Genomic DNA, 14,708 nt, shown 5'->3' on the forward strand with positions numbered 1-14,708 from the left:
GAGATTTTGTAGGGAAAGTGTTTGGGAGAAACACCACTTGTTCGTTTCTCTCCAACTTTTTTTTTGGAATTCTTTCACATCTGTGTTAAGTTTGATTCCTGTCTTGTTCTGGTTTATGGTCATGGCTTCTGCTCTGATTTTTGTTCTTTGACTGTAATAACGCTCAAATTCGTTTTATTGCATCCATCACTGCATTTCCTGATTCAAGTTTGTGAACCTTTTGATTATGATTTCAGAACCCTATTCTGCAGATGGAAGTATGTGCTGTGAATCAGATAGATCAAGCCTGATCCTGTCTTCTAGTTCTTCATCGCCTGGTTTCTTCGAGGATAACGATTTTGTTCCTTACCCAGACATGAATCACTTGACTGTCGAAACCGAAGATACTTTCGCTAGCCTGCTCGAACTGGCGGCCAACAACGACGTCGAAGGTTTCAGGTTGTCTCTGGAGAGAGACCCTTGTTGTATAGACGAGGTGGGTCTCTGGTATGGCAGGCAGAAAGGTTCAAAGGCTATGGTCAATGACCAAAGGACGCCATTGATGGTTGCTGCAACTTACGGAAGTATCGATGTGATTAAACTGATCATTTCCTTGTCTGATGCTGATGTGAACCGCACTTGCGGTAATGACAAGACCACTGCCCTTCACTGTGCTGCTTCTGGAGGAGCGGTGAATGCTGTGGAAGTGGTCAGGCTGCTTCTTGCTGCAGGTGCTGATCCTAACCTGTTTGACGGTAATGGTCAACGAGCCGGGGATGTTATCGTGGTTCCTCCTAAGCTCGAGGGTGTCAAGTTCATCCTTCAGGAGCTTCTCTCGGCTTATGGTTCAACCACCGCTGACCGGAAATTACATGTGGTTACGAATATTCCTCATTCGGGTTCTTCTCCGCCTCCTTCTCCTTCTTTGGAGAATGGTCAGGATTCTCCATTGAAGTTCAAGTCGAGTGATGCCAAGAAAGAGTATCCTGTTGACCCGTCTCTTCCCGATATCAAAAACAGCATATACTCCACTGATGAATTCCGGATGTATTCCTTTAAGGTCCGTCCTTGCTCACGGGCTTACTCCCATGATTGGACCGAGTGTCCGTTTGTTCATCCGGGTGAAAACGCAAGGAGAAGGGACCCGAGGAAGTTCCATTACAGCTGCGTTCCTTGCCCTGATTTTAGGAAAGGGGCTTGTAGGCGGGGAGACATGTGCGAATATGCGCATGGTGTGTTTGAGTGCTGGCTCCACCCGGCTCAGTATCGGACTCGTCTTTGCAAGGACGGGACGGGCTGTGCTAGACGTGTGTGTTTCTTTGCGCATACACCGGAAGAACTCCGGCCTTTGTACGCATCGACAGGTTCAGCCATTCCATCCCCTCGTTCAAGTGCTGATTTTGCCGCGGCTATGAGTCTCCTCCCGGGCTCTCCATCGTCTGTTTCTGTGATGTCTCCATCACCGTTCACTCCTCCCATGTCCCCGTCGGGAGCTGGCAACGGTAACATGGCGTGGCCGCAACCCAATGTCCCGGCCTTGCACCTCCCCGGAAGCAATTTCCAGTCAAGCCGGCTGAGGTCTTCTCTCAATGCCAGAGACATCCTTGCTGAAGACTTCAACATGTTACCTGATTATGACCGGCAGCAACTCCTGAACGAGTTTTCCGGGCTGAGTTCCAATTCTTTGAGTCGTTCCGGTCGGATGAAACCCATGAATCCATCGAATCTCGATGATCTTTTCTCGGCAGAGAGCTCTTCTTCTCCACGGTTTGCCGACCCAGCATTGGCTTCTGCAGTTTACTCGCCGATGCACAAATCTGCAGTCTTTAACCAGTTTCAGCAGCAAAGCATGCTTTCGCCGATCAATACGAGCTTTTCACCGAAAAACGTGGATCACCCGTTGTTACAGGCATCATTTGCTGGAGGAAGAATGTCTCCCCGTAGCGGAGTGGAGCCAATCTCACCGTTGAGTTCTCGGGCCTCGATGTTGGCTCAGCGCGATAAGCAGCAGCAGTTCCAGTTCCGCAGCCTCAGCTCCCGAGAATTACGGACAAACTCCAGCGCCATTGTCGGTTCCCCTGTGAACTCGTGGTCCAATCTCGGATCTTCCAATGGAAAACCTGATTGGACGGTGAGCTCAGATGAGTTGGGGAAGCTGCGGCGTTCTTCTTCGTTCGAGCTCGGGAATGGGGAGGAGCCTGACTTGTCGTGGGTTCAGTCCCTCGTGAAGGAGTCCCCGACCGACATGAAAGAGAAGGCATCATCATCGTCAGTTCAAGGTCCGGGTCTGGGTCCTGGTTCAGTCGCCGAGAACAACGGTGACATGAACGTGAACGTGACGGCTGAGCCAGCGGATCATAGTGCTGTGTTGGGAGCTTGGATTGAGCAAATGCAGCTCGATCAGCTCGTGGCGCAGCAGAACTGAAGAGACGGAAGCTAAAGGACTGGACAGAGGTCTCTTCTCTGGTAGATAACTTTTTCTGACAGGGAGATATGTTTCGGCGGCGGTGTTAGAAGGGTAACTACAACATTAACAAAGAAGAGAAGCTTATATATATATATAATATATATATATATTTATGTTATCATCATTATTATTATTATTATGGGGTTTTTTGAAGGTTCTTTATTTTTTGGCCATTAATTTTCGCAGATGGTAGAGAGAAGAAAGAAAAACAAAAACCTTCTGGGTTTTTCTTCTTTCGATTTGTCAGAATGCTTCTTCCATAATCATTATCTTTATAATTATTATAATTATCATTATTGTTAATGGTATTATGATCGTGATTATCAAAAGTTATATTCTTTTTTTTTCCTCCTTAAGAATAGATCTCTTTGATGTTAATTAAACATGATACAATCTCGATGGAGGTGATTAGTTTACGCAAACCATATTGTTAATTATATTACGTGGTTTTCAAATTATTATATATTTTTATTTTATTCGTAGGATGGAGCGACTAGTGATGTTCTTTGGGACGTGGAAATGATTCAAGATTTGACGTGTGAGTGCGTCGATGTTGCCAAGTTTTCTTTTTTTAATGCTTAGGAATATGCAATTTTTCCTGATAAAAACAGGAAGGCGGGCTACCAAATCATAAAAAAATATATATTAAAATAAAATACTAGAAAAATATTGTTGTTAGGTATGTGTGTGTATATATATATATATATATATATATATATATATATATATATCGAAAGGGACAAAGGACTTGTGGAAAATTGGTTTATGGGCGTCACCTTTTCGACTTTCGGCGCATTTGTTCGCTGATTTTTCCTTGTGTGATACGATACGCGACCGAGCAAAAGCACGGGCTTGTTCGGCTCCGACAGAATCGTTTATAAGATGTTAGATTAGATGTTGTACTCCTGCACCCCGAATATATATAATTCGCTTTTAATTATCTGTTAAGACAGAAGAATATATTCATTTATTTTCTTTTTTAATTTTTTTTCTATATAAAAAAAGAACGGAAAAAAGTTGACGTTTTGATCAAAGTGAAACATCCAAAACAAAAGGCATATAAACACAAGATGCAAAAGATCTTCTCCTTCTCTTTCTATCATCCTTTTATGATTATACTTATTGTATATATGTGAGATTTTTTTTTTATAAAAAAAGTGGGAACCCGCAACAATTACCCCGGGAAAATCTCAAACTCTCGGATAATAGCCTGCAAACCACATTAGACATATAAATCAATCTAGATTGCTCATATCTAGACGGGTTAAGAAATTTCGAACCCAATCTTGAGATTAAAAGATATAGTACTCAACCAATTAAGCCGAGTTTTCCCTATATATATGAGATTTGATCTCTGTCTATGTGGTTAGCATGCCCAATGATCTCTGTGAAGTTGGATTAACTAGAATGGCTGCTGCTGTATCGCTCATGGGATTTTTGTAAATGGAAGCTTTCATGATCAGCGTGATCTTATAGATACTAACATACACAAGAACATGACAGATGAAGGTATGCCTATTATTATTAAGTCGCATGATGCATCACACCATTCACATCTCAAGTCACATAATAGCCAATACCAAGCAACGTACTTATCTCACCTGTAAAAGAAGCTATTGGCTTGTATAGATCTTCTAAGTGGATTATACTCAGGACACCAATTCAGAGACCAATCTCCTACCAGGACAATGCTCTCCTACCGTTCCCGTTCAACATCAACATCGCCTTAATCCCAAGTTTATCTTCTTGTTCCATTACATAGAGAAATAGTTCAAGTACCTTTGATATGTCCGCATTGCTCAATGCATCACCAAGCCGATTAACATGGAATCTTGGCTGGTTTTCTCATCGATATCTGACATATAAATCAGCACAACCTCCTCCTGTCCCGCATATGCCCATATGAAATAATAGATCACTCCATATCTCTAAGCCGGCCACGCTTAACTCGGTGAGATTCCTCGGATGCAAGATCAGACGAGAATGCATTTGGGTTATAGCACCTATCAAATCTATTTCAATGTAAAATAGGAAAATGAGGTCTTTCGCCAACCAGACAACCAACCAACCATGCAATATAGCTCAGATCACGACATCTGAGGCCGTACATTTAGGACCGGTTTGGCAAGAAGAGCAACTAAAATGGGCGATACAACACAGATGTTGGCCAAACCAGTGCACAATCCTTTCACATGGAATCAGCTAGGCTTCTGAATTACTTATACAGAACTCAGACATTGCAGTGTATATGCAACTGCACGATAGCAAGATCGGTGGATTTTCGAAAACATTTAAGGTTAAGGAAGAGAGCTAAACCCAAGTGAAATCATGTACCAAAACACCATGCATATGGATTAGCTTATGGTCTCTAACCACCATAACTCTCAGTCTTTTAAGAACAACAGGAAGACAGCTGCAAGTTTATTGGTAACCCTGAACTTGATTGGTAAAGGTGATCATACACTACCCAGTAATCATAGTACCAGCTCCTTCATCAGACATAATCTCATGAAGCAACGAATGTTGTCTACGTCCATCAATGATACTCGCAGTTCTCACCCCCTGAGCAAGAGACCTCATGCAACACCTTACCTTTGGAATCATCCCTCCTGCAACTTTCCCATCCTCAATCATCTTCTTCACTCCTTTTATGTCAATCTCTTTCACCAAGCTGCTCGGGTCGTCCTTGTTCTCCAGAATTCCGGCGACGTCAGTCAGCAGTATCAGCTTCTCCGCCCCGAGAGCCGCCGCGAGTTCTCCGGCCACTGTGTCGGCATTGATGTTGTATGCCTGGCCGAATTCGTCGGCGGCGACGGACGCAATCACCGGAATGTGGCCGTAATCAACTAGAGGACGAAGCACTGACGGGTCCACTCGAGAAACCTCCCCGACAAAACCCAACTGAGCCGAGTTGGGGACAGGGCGAGCGGTGAGAAGACGGCCGTCGTGTCCCGACAGCCCCACCGCAGTAGCTCCGGCGGCATTGATGAGCGAGACAAGGTTCTTATTGACCTTCCCGACAAGAACCATGGAGACAATCTCCATTGTCGCTGCGTCGGTGACACGGAGTCCGTCGCGGAACTCAGCCGGAATGTTGAGCTGTTTCAGGTAGCGGTTGATATCGGGGCCACCACCATGGACGAGAATCGGACGAAGACCCACGCATGCGAGGAGAACGAGGTCCCTGACGACGGAGTCTTTGAGCTCCGGCGAAGTCATGGCCGCTCCGCCGTACTTGACAACAATGGTCTTCCCGCGGAATTTCTGGATAAAGGGAAGCGATTCCGACAGAATCTCAACTCTGTAGTCCGATGATGTCGCGGTTGCAGCCGCGGCGGGCGGTGGCGCCGATACGGATGCATTGATCGACAAACGCAAAGGACTGTGCTTGCGACGTGAAAATCGGAGGGATTGAGATTTTGGGGTTAGGGTTTTCAGGGGTTGGGATACGGAGAAGGAGAAAGACAAAGATTGCGGCGGCGCTTTGGATCCGACGGTGGCCATCTCTGCTACTATTACCGGCGGCGGCGAAGATACTGAGAAGAGAGGGTTTCTTTGTTACAATCTGATGTTTTTAAGTAATTCTCAAGTTTTTTTCTTCTTCAGTCATTCGGAGTTTAGTTTAACAAATGAAGACAAAAAAAGTTCGACTCAAAATGAACCAATGAAAACATTCCACGTGGAAGCCTACATTTGTAAAAAATGGATGTCGAAACGACGTCGTTATGCCAAGGTTCAAGCTCAAGCTCAGCTCGATTCTTCTTCGTCGTCTTCGTGACATTGCTCGAGAAACCGACGGCGAAATCTCAATCCATAAGGTGAAAACCTGGAAATTTGACGGAAAATGGAACGACCGGAGGAGGAATTTCTCCGGGTATCGGATTCGGAAACCATGGTCTCCGTCACTGTTGGCCGTTTCATGAGCACGCTTCTCTCCACTCGACCTAGGAAGCTACAAGAGTCTATTTCCCGTCTCTGTCCTGATTCTCATAAGGGTTCTGTAGGTATGTGTATACATTTTTTTTTTTGTATATGTGGGCATGTATACATGTCTGTGTTTGTGTAGATGCTGCTTTTGGATTGTGAATATGGGTTGTGTCAGGTTCCATTGATGAGGCACTGTGGTTTTTGTACAAATACGTTAGAGACGCTGCTGAGAGAGATGAATCAATGGACGAGATTCTTGTGCCCATCATCGAACATGTATCTAAACCCTGCTAAAGCCCTAATTATTTTTTTTAATCTCAAAGTCGGTGCTTTACTTGTCTGTTTTTTTTTTGGTAGAATGCTTTTCTTGTCTGTTCTTATTTGTTTCATCACCTTGTCTGTTCAGACATTAAGGTTTAAGGATACTAAGCATGGTAGCCAAGCGTTGATACTCCTAAATTGGCTATTTCAAGATGAGGTTCTCTTTCAAGATGTGGCGAGAAATCTTTCAGAAATCATTGTGAAGAAAGAGGATAGGTTTTTGGCACTTGGGTGGTGCTTCCTTGTCCGTGCTCTTGTAGAGTGTGAGGGTAACGATGATCAACAGCTTCTGCCTGGTAAGAAGCATAATGTTGATAATTTTATTTGATGAGTTGTTTGGTATCCATTTATGTCTTGTAACAATGGGGTTCTCCTAATTCTGAACTTACTTTGGGCAACATCCGTGGGCTTGTCTTGATGTCTTTGTCTGGCAGGAATTAGGGAGAAGCATCATATGCTTGTAAAGATATTTTCTTCTGCCGTTCCTCACTTGTCGTTGATTTTGCTGAAAGGGAGGTACATCATCATCATTTTCTATTTAAGATGTGTGCAATATAAGTCCTTTCTATTATCAGCTCATAGTTTTGTTATTACGGTCGCAGAATTACTATATCCTTCTGCAACTACACATTTGGTGTGAGAGTGCCAATTTTGTTGCATTAAAAATTGTTATTTCTCCTTTTTCTCAGTTGTTAGTTTGTCTAGCATTTTGCAGGATGGATTTGAGTTGCCAACTCGTCTCTCTGTCGCTGCTGCTGATTGCTTGCTGTCAATTACTGGAGCATTAGCAAAGAGCAATGAGACTCCTGCTAAGAAACCGAAGCCACCAAGCCTTCCCAGGTCTAGTGAACCGGTTGCTCTAATACCTAATGTCACAGAGAGGAGAAAAATGCAGACCCCTGGACCTGTAGGCTTGAACTGTGAGATGAGGTGTACACTCTGGAACCACCTGGAGGAGCTCATTTGTCTAGTGCAGAGTCTCTTGGCTGTATGTCTACTGCTCTACTAAATTATGTGTGAACTTTGTTCATTTCTCTTGTGTGATTGTGCTACTTCCACTTGTTTTCTGTCCATGCTTTATTTGATCGCAAATTAAGAAGTATTGACCACAAAATATCCTTCCAGTGGAACAGAAAAAACCGTCAATTACATGCAAAAGGATTGAATCAAGTGCTGAGGTGGTTAAAAGAGATAAAGTTGCATCATAGTGGCGCCCAAGATGAGGCAGGTCGTTGATAAGTATTACCTCCTTATGTTTCTATTCTGTGTTTGTTTCTGATCGGCATAACAATTTTTTTAATGCTTGAAGCAAGATACAGAGATTTTCATGAATGGAGCTCTGCTGCTCTCTTCTTGTTGGAAACATTACAGTGTCTTGCTTCACTTGGAAGACCTGAAGTTCTCAAAGCTTAGTCAGGACCTCTTGGAGCAATATTTGTCTGGCATTCAGGTTAGATATACTCCTATTTGTCTGTGATTATTTGTGTGGCATTTTCTTGGCGTTCAGTAAGGAATTGCTGGAGCAGTATTTATCTGGATTTTAAGTTTTGCATAATTCAGTATTTGCCAGAGGCATTCAGTTAAGCAGTTCACCAAGTAATATATTGGTGAATTGCCAGACTCCTATTTACTTGCTTTATTCTTTATTTCTTGTTAATGTGCTACCATTTGATTGGTTGTTCAGTTGCTAATAACAATGAAATTTATGCAGTATTACTCAGAAAGCCATTCTCAGGGATCTTCTAATGCCAAGAATAGTGGCATAGAGACACAGAAGTTTTTCGTGAATTGTTTATGCCTCTTGTTGGGGCGTTTTGAGGGCAAGAAACTCGAAAGCATAACATTGGAATATGGAACACGGCTTGTGCCCTCTCTTCTGCATCAGGTATCTCTGTCCATTCCATAATGTGAACCTGTCATTTTATATTTGGGGAAATGACACTTCTTAGAGAATTTGTATGGAAGTTCTTTACGTGGTTGCGGTATTACTTCTCAAGAAATATAAAAACTTAAGCTTTAGCGACAACCGACTCAATTTGACTTGTAATTATGGTTTCGTTCCCATGCTTCTATGGTTCTCATACATTCCGATATGAACAAGTGGCATCTAGGATAATTCTTATGGTTGGGGTTTGCCATTATCAAGTTTTTTGTACTAACTTTATCCTTTTTATTTTTTGAAGCTTCGTTGTAACGATGAAGGTGTTACTGATGGTGTTGTTGGTATACTGAAGGCAACCGTCTTTAAGCAACATTCTGCATCTGGAGGCAGCTCCTTAAAGACCAGGCACATGGATATCATGATACCATCACTGCTTCACATTCTCGATGAGAGGGATGGCACAGCCAAAGCTGTCATCGTCCTCATAGCAGAATACTGCTCCATGTATTTTTCTTCTTGTTCCCTTTAATACTAAGACCTGAAAGGATTTTTCACGTGTGTTCCCCAGTCATGGTCATAGTTTTTCTGACTTGGAGAAATGTTAACCAGAAGTACAGATAATCACTGCCTGAATGAAGTTCTACAGCGTCTTGTTTCTGGAACAACTGTGCAGAGGATGAATGCTATGGATGTGATATCAGAAATCATTCACATGTCGAACGATCCTTTCCCTTCCCATATACCCTGGTATGAGATGGATATACATTCTCCTTTCCTCAATTTTCTTTAGGTTCTTGACTTTATTTGCATCACCATCGCCTATAATTTCCTGCAATGATTTCAGGAACAAGATTACAGACTGCTTACTAAAGTGTCTTGGAGATGAGGAAACCTCCATTACTTTATATACCGTGGAGTTGCTTAAGTTAATAGGTCTGTATTCTTTTGTCATTGCACACAACTCCTTTGGGAGCATATGTGCTATTCTGGTGGAAAGCAAGCGAAGATTTTTCTTGTCACAGGGCAATTTTACAACACTTTCTATTAGTACCTATCTCTTGTCTCTTTTTCACAAGATTTATTTTATGGGGCACGTAAGAAAACTTGTTAAAAAAGAGATCTTCGTTCGTTGGAGTTGTATTATAGAAGTTGTCTGGATTGCAATTGTAGAGATTTAAGTTATTGCAATTATGCTAATAAAATTTATGCCAAGACTTCTGTTAAGCAGTTATCATATGATTAGGACTGCTAAGGATCGCTGTGTAATTGTTTTATCATGGTTCAATAATACAATAACTCTAGTTTATTTATTAAATTTATATAGGAAAAGCTTATCGATTGCATTCTTTATTTCTGTTCTCTCTTGCAGAGCCATCTCTTGTGCTGCCAGCTTTAATATCTATAATCTCTTCGGCTGATGGAAAAGTGCTGTCACAGGCTACTGAAGTGTTGCTGGGAATCCTTAAACATCATAAGGAGGAATCTGATGTGATATGTCTGTTGCTGGATTGTCTTAGGTATCATGCTTTTTCTCCTTCTCTGTCACGCGTAATCTCTAGTCTCTTTTAACCCTAAAAGAAAGATAACAAACTATTGTCAACTCCGAGAGTGTGAACTTTGCTTCATATGCAGAAAATCTGGTTTCTTTCTTTGCCTTGGTTTTAGAGTGAGCATTCAATTCATGCATATAGACACATAGGTAGAGTTGGATTTGATGGGCGTGTATAGTTTCTAAATGGAGCTTGAGGTGGGCCTGTACTTGTGATAGCTTCCCGATGTGATTTTGACAACGGTTTCATCAATTAAAGTTGTCAACATTTATCTTCTAACATTATGATCTATATTTTCGTAGTAGCAATACTCAAGCTCTGGATACTCCAGGAACTTCAGAACATTCCACGGAAGGTATGCAAATTGTTATTTATCTGGTACTATAGACTTTTTAGCCATTTATGGTTTTTGATACCATTTTCTTTCAGTAAACTTCTGTTTTTGGGTATCATTCTAAACATAACATCTGTGTTATAGAGACATTCAACCAAAAACTCATCTTGACTCGTTCTACGGCCATCAATAGGATACACCATTCAACTGTTCCTCTTGAGAATTTTTAAGTCTATGGACGATGCCCACATCTCTATCATAAGTATTTTTAGTTGGTGCAGGCTCATCATCTGATTGAACTTTTGCAGGTTCAAAGTCTGACAATGATCGAGTGCTCAAGTTGATCCCAGAATGGGCTAAAAATGTAAGTACAATATGCTACTGTTCTCCTTTCTACATTATCCACTATCTTTCAAGTGAAGTCCTGGTCAATTTTGGACTGCGACTATTTATACTCTGTGGAGGCCTCTGGTAGCACTGGTGAATTGAAAATTAAAATCTAAACATTGTACAGTCTTTCTTGGCATTGGTTTTACTCTTTAAGTTCGAAGCCCTTTTAATTCTCTGTTTTTGCATGTGGAAGTCTCTGAAATGGCCAAAGCTTGTACCTGCAGTGATTAGATCATATATTCGAGGGAAGCTATTATCTTTTAGCTGTTTTATTGAAACATATCGTTTAACAGGTTCAGAACTGGAATATCCTGATTGGACCATTACTTGACAAGATGTTTTCGGAGCCATCCAATGCCACCATTGTTAGGTTCCTTAGTTACACCGGTGAGCACTTGGCAAAAGCATCAAATGCAGTTCTCCTGCGTGTACTGTCACGTTTGAAGGGGCAAAATGGGTATATGCAGCTTATATTTCTTGGTTAATGTTGGAATTCAAATTCTCATCGCTCCAACTCTTGATAATTCCTTCAAAGGGATATGTCTTTTGCTCCATTAATGTCATTCTGATGATATGATGCATGTGAACTTCCTATCCAGATCTAGTACTAAAAGCTATTCCACTGGTGAAGCCGAATTGATAGAGAAATCTCTGTTTGACCGCCTTTGTCCTTTGCTTATACTAAGGCTGCTTCCTCAAAGAGTATTCAATGATCTTGATTCTTCTATTATGTACGGTCAATTCCTTAGTGGAGACACCACTAAAGGTATGATTGTGGTTCTTGTTAAAGGGGTGTGGAATATTTATCCTGTTTTATTTGTCTCTTATTGTTTGGAAATAAGGTTCCGGCATCTCTAGACTTATATCGTGGTATTTTGTTTTCCCCCACAAAGCAGGCTTAGACAACCAGGACATCAAATTTGAGGATCACCAATGTATTGTTGCTTTCATTTTGAAAAGGTTGGTTTCCTTTCACAGGAATCATCGAGCCTCTCCTCAGTGACACCTTGATATTTACCGTGTTATTTTTTCCTTGTTCAGGGCATTTTCAAAGTTTGAATTTGAAGAAGTACGAAAACTATCAGCCGAGCTATGTGGACGCGTCCATCCTCAGGTGTTATGCTATTTCCTTTTTTTAGTTTATACTGTTGGTTGATTGTTTGTAAAAGGTCAAATAATCTCCCCATCTTCCTGAATGGTCAAATATCTACCCATCTTCCATATTAAAAACATGCTTTTTCCTCTTTATAAAGTATGCCAATTGGTATTAGGTTGTGTGAGAGAAAGCAAGTCACTTGCTGCAAATCTAAACGTTCTTAACAAGCTTTTTCTCAAGTTTGCACTCATAATTGACAAATTTCAACCAGACCTTTTCTTAGTTACTTCTGTAAGATGACAACACCCACAATTTCCATATCTAATAACTAGTTATTTCGGTCAAGTAAAAGCCGTACTTATTTTAATCTCTGAAAACCATGTTCCGCATTTGACTTCTTGCACGAATACTTTGTTCGCTCTTCCACCCTAGTTTGTAAGTTGTTCACGTTCTTCTATTCCACAGGTGCTATTCCCGATTGTTAGCCTCCTTCTAGAAGAAGCTGCCGGGTTGAAAGATATTCTCATAATAAAAGCTTGCTTGTTTTCTATATGCACTTCTCTTGTGGTAATGTCTTATGTCTTCTCTTTGTTCTCGTGGGTTTTTTACTTCTTGCTTGAATCAGCTTTTGCTACCCTTCTTTTTCTCTAATTTCTTGGATCATTAATCAGATTATTTTGTACCTTATAGATTTTTCCATCATTTGTAGGTCAGAGGTTGGGAATCTCTCTCGCACCCCGCAACACCTAAGATCAGGAAATTGTTGGAAACTGTTTTGTTATGGCCTCCGATTGGAAGTGAAAGTAAGAAACTGGCAATTGACTTATCTCTCTCAAGTTTGGCTAGACTTTTCTTCAGTTTCTTCTCACGCCATGGCTGCTATTTGTCCTTGCAGTTTCCAAAGCACAGCATGGATGCATTGATTGTCTAGCTCTTATGATATGTACGGAACTACAACCCGTCGAATCACCTAAACCTTCTGGAAGTGATGGGGTACATACAGGAGGGAAGGACACATCTGGTATAATTGTTGCTCTTGTATCTGTTTAGCGTTGATAGTAGTTGTGGCAGATGATTTAGTGTTGATAGTAGTTTTGGCAGATGCTATATGATCTCTTTGTCAATTTTTAGGCGGTGATGCATCAAGGGACTCTGTCCTAACATATGTGATTCACCATCTAATTCAAGATAGAAGTGAGCGCTCTTCCATGGCCGAGCTGGATGATGAACACTCTAATAAGGGTGAATCTCCGTTTCCTATTCCATTTCGACTATGCATGGCAAATGTTCTTATCAGTGTTTGCCAAAAGATTTCCGAGTCTGCAAAGAAGAAGTTTGCTCGGAAAACTCTTCCGTCTCTCATTCATTCCCTCGAGGTAATATAATGGCTTGCATTCACTTCCATTCTGTCAACGTTAAAACTGCTTTGGTATTGTTCTGTTTTGAATCGATAGATGTGGAATTTGGCAGGTCATATGTGAGGGTGAGGTCCGAGCAGCTTGTATCCAGGTTATGTTTTCAGCCACATACCATCTGAAGTCAGTGCTTCTTCCTTATTCAGCTGATCTGCTTAAACTCTCCCTGAGATTTCTTGAACAAGGATCAGAAAAGGTATTCAAGCTCTAACCTTAATCCAGAAATATGTGCACAGACTTTCGTCTGCAACTTAAAATTTTTTTATTCAAAACCTGGGAGCTCTCTCTCTCTCTCTCTCTCCACCTTATGAGCATGTGAATTAGTATGCATCTTCAGACCTCTGAGTTTAAGCTTATATTGCTGACTGGCGAATAACTCGGGTTATCGGTGTTGTGTTTAGGAAAAGTTGGCGGGTGCAAAACTGATGGCATCGCTTATGGCGAGCGAAGACGCAGTTCTGGAGAGCATTTCAGGGGGGTTGATAGAGGCAAGACACCTTCTCTCGAAAGCATCTTTATCAGATCATTGCCCTCAAGTAAGGGAAGTGTGTGGGAAGCTACTGGCATGCATTACTCCTCCATTGTAAGTAGAACTCAAACTCAGCAGTTATGTTGCTTTCCAGTCTCCCCCCATGATATTTGGGAGAGAGAGAGAAAGTGAGAGAGAGAGAGAGAGAGATGGGGTTGTAGGAGTGGATTTGACAGGGAAGTGTGGTGAATGTGAAGGGGTTTAAACAATGGGATTCATATGAATTGGAGCGGCGCTTTGTGTTATTATATGCAATGCACACACACTCACTCCCCCCACATGTGACTGGCTCTCTTCTTCTTCTCGTGACTTTTATCCCCTATGCTCTCTCTCTCTCTCTCTCTCTCTCTCTCTCTCTCTCTCTCTCTCTCTCTGTGTAATAAGACGACAAAAGATGAAAGACTAAAAGTGTTGGAATGTAAGTGAAGAATCCTAGGAGGGGGAACCATCAACCACCCCCTCAAGTGTCACGTCAGCATTCCTCTTTGCTTTCACTTGTTTTTGTGTCCGTGTTTGCTGTTTCCCCAGATAGTCCGACCACAGCGTTGAACCACTCCGATGAGACATTTGTCTTGTCTCACATTTGTCATTTTCTGCAAGTATTTAACCCGTCCCTTGCTTGGTTTAAGATCATCGTCGACTCAGTTCACCTCCTATTTTTTCTACACTGTTATCTTTTCTCCATTATTATTATTATTATTATTATTATTATTATTATTATTATTATAGTTGTCAGAATTATTAAAAAATGAAGTAACAGATTTTCGAAAAAAGATATATATATATATATATATATATATATATATATATATACACTC

General features: G+C 41.5%; 3 protein-coding genes across 8 annotated transcripts in view; 2 read left to right on the top strand and 1 right to left on the bottom strand.

Annotated features, from left to right (window-relative positions):
- The window catches only part of LOC104802249 (zinc finger CCCH domain-containing protein 30), a 3,571-nt gene extending 835 nt beyond the window's left edge, over positions 1-2,736 (top strand). Inside the window, exon 2 of one of the 2 annotated variants that reach the window (XM_010525751.2) lies at positions 237-2,736. In XM_010525751.2, coding sequence (XP_010524053.1) covers positions 260-2,404 — 2,145 coding nt within the window. In that variant the 5' untranslated portion in view covers positions 237-259 and the 3' untranslated portion in view covers positions 2,405-2,736. The remainder of the gene's footprint in view (positions 1-236) is intronic. The other variant, XM_010525759.2, reaches the window with a different exon arrangement.
- Positions 2,737-4,722: 1,986 nt separating this feature from the next.
- On the bottom strand, positions 4,723-6,029 carry LOC104802261 (acetylglutamate kinase, chloroplastic). The gene has a single exon (XM_010525771.2). It carries the CDS (start codon positions 5,948-5,950, stop codon positions 4,910-4,912), a length of 1,041 nt encoding a protein of 346 aa, XP_010524073.1. The 5' UTR covers positions 5,951-6,029; the 3' UTR covers positions 4,723-4,909.
- Positions 6,030-6,195: 166 nt separating this feature from the next.
- On the top strand, positions 6,196-14,138 carry LOC104802271. Of its 5 annotated transcripts, none has more exons than XM_019201367.1 (24): positions 6,196-6,450; positions 6,549-6,649; positions 6,780-6,990; positions 7,129-7,210; positions 7,400-7,682; positions 7,820-7,922; positions 8,008-8,144; positions 8,406-8,579; positions 8,878-9,080; positions 9,186-9,323; positions 9,421-9,509; positions 9,946-10,093; positions 10,429-10,481; positions 10,769-10,824; positions 11,144-11,307; positions 11,450-11,616; positions 11,747-11,810; positions 11,892-11,964; positions 12,412-12,513; positions 12,656-12,749; positions 12,842-12,967; positions 13,078-13,322; positions 13,417-13,557; positions 13,763-14,138. In XM_019201367.1, the coding sequence occupies exons 1-24, from the start codon at positions 6,291-6,293 to the stop codon at positions 13,946-13,948; spliced, it is 3,300 nt and encodes a 1,099-aa protein (XP_019056912.1). In that variant the 5' UTR covers positions 6,196-6,290; the 3' UTR covers positions 13,949-14,138. The 5 variants fall into 5 exon arrangements, with proteins under 5 accessions (XP_019056912.1, XP_019056913.1, XP_010524100.1 ...); XM_019201368.1 differs by having other exon boundaries at positions 10,432-10,481; XM_010525798.1 differs by having other exon boundaries at positions 8,014-8,144.
- The last annotated feature ends 570 nt before the right edge of the window (positions 14,139-14,708 follow it).

This window comes from Tarenaya hassleriana, unplaced genomic scaffold, assembly GCF_000463585.1.
Source record: "Tarenaya hassleriana unplaced genomic scaffold, ASM46358v1 Cleome10, whole genome shotgun sequence".
NCBI lineage: Eukaryota > Viridiplantae > Streptophyta > Magnoliopsida > Brassicales > Cleomaceae > Tarenaya > Tarenaya hassleriana.

Coding starts and splice junctions, on each gene's coding strand:
- LOC104802271 (XM_019201367.1), top strand. CDS start 6,291: ATGGAACGACCGGAGGAGGAATTTCTCCGGGTATCGGATTCGGAAACC. Junction 7,211..7,399: donor TTGATTTTGCTGAAAGGGAG/GTACATCATCAT, acceptor TAGTTTGTCTAG/CATTTTGCAGGATGGATTTG. Junction 8,580..8,877: donor TGCCCTCTCTTCTGCATCAG/GTATCTCTGTCC, acceptor TATTTTTTGAAG/CTTCGTTGTAACGATGAAGG.
- LOC104802261 (XM_010525771.2), bottom strand. CDS start 5,950: ATGGCCACCGTCGGATCCAAAGCGCCGCCGCAATCTTTGTCTTTCTCC.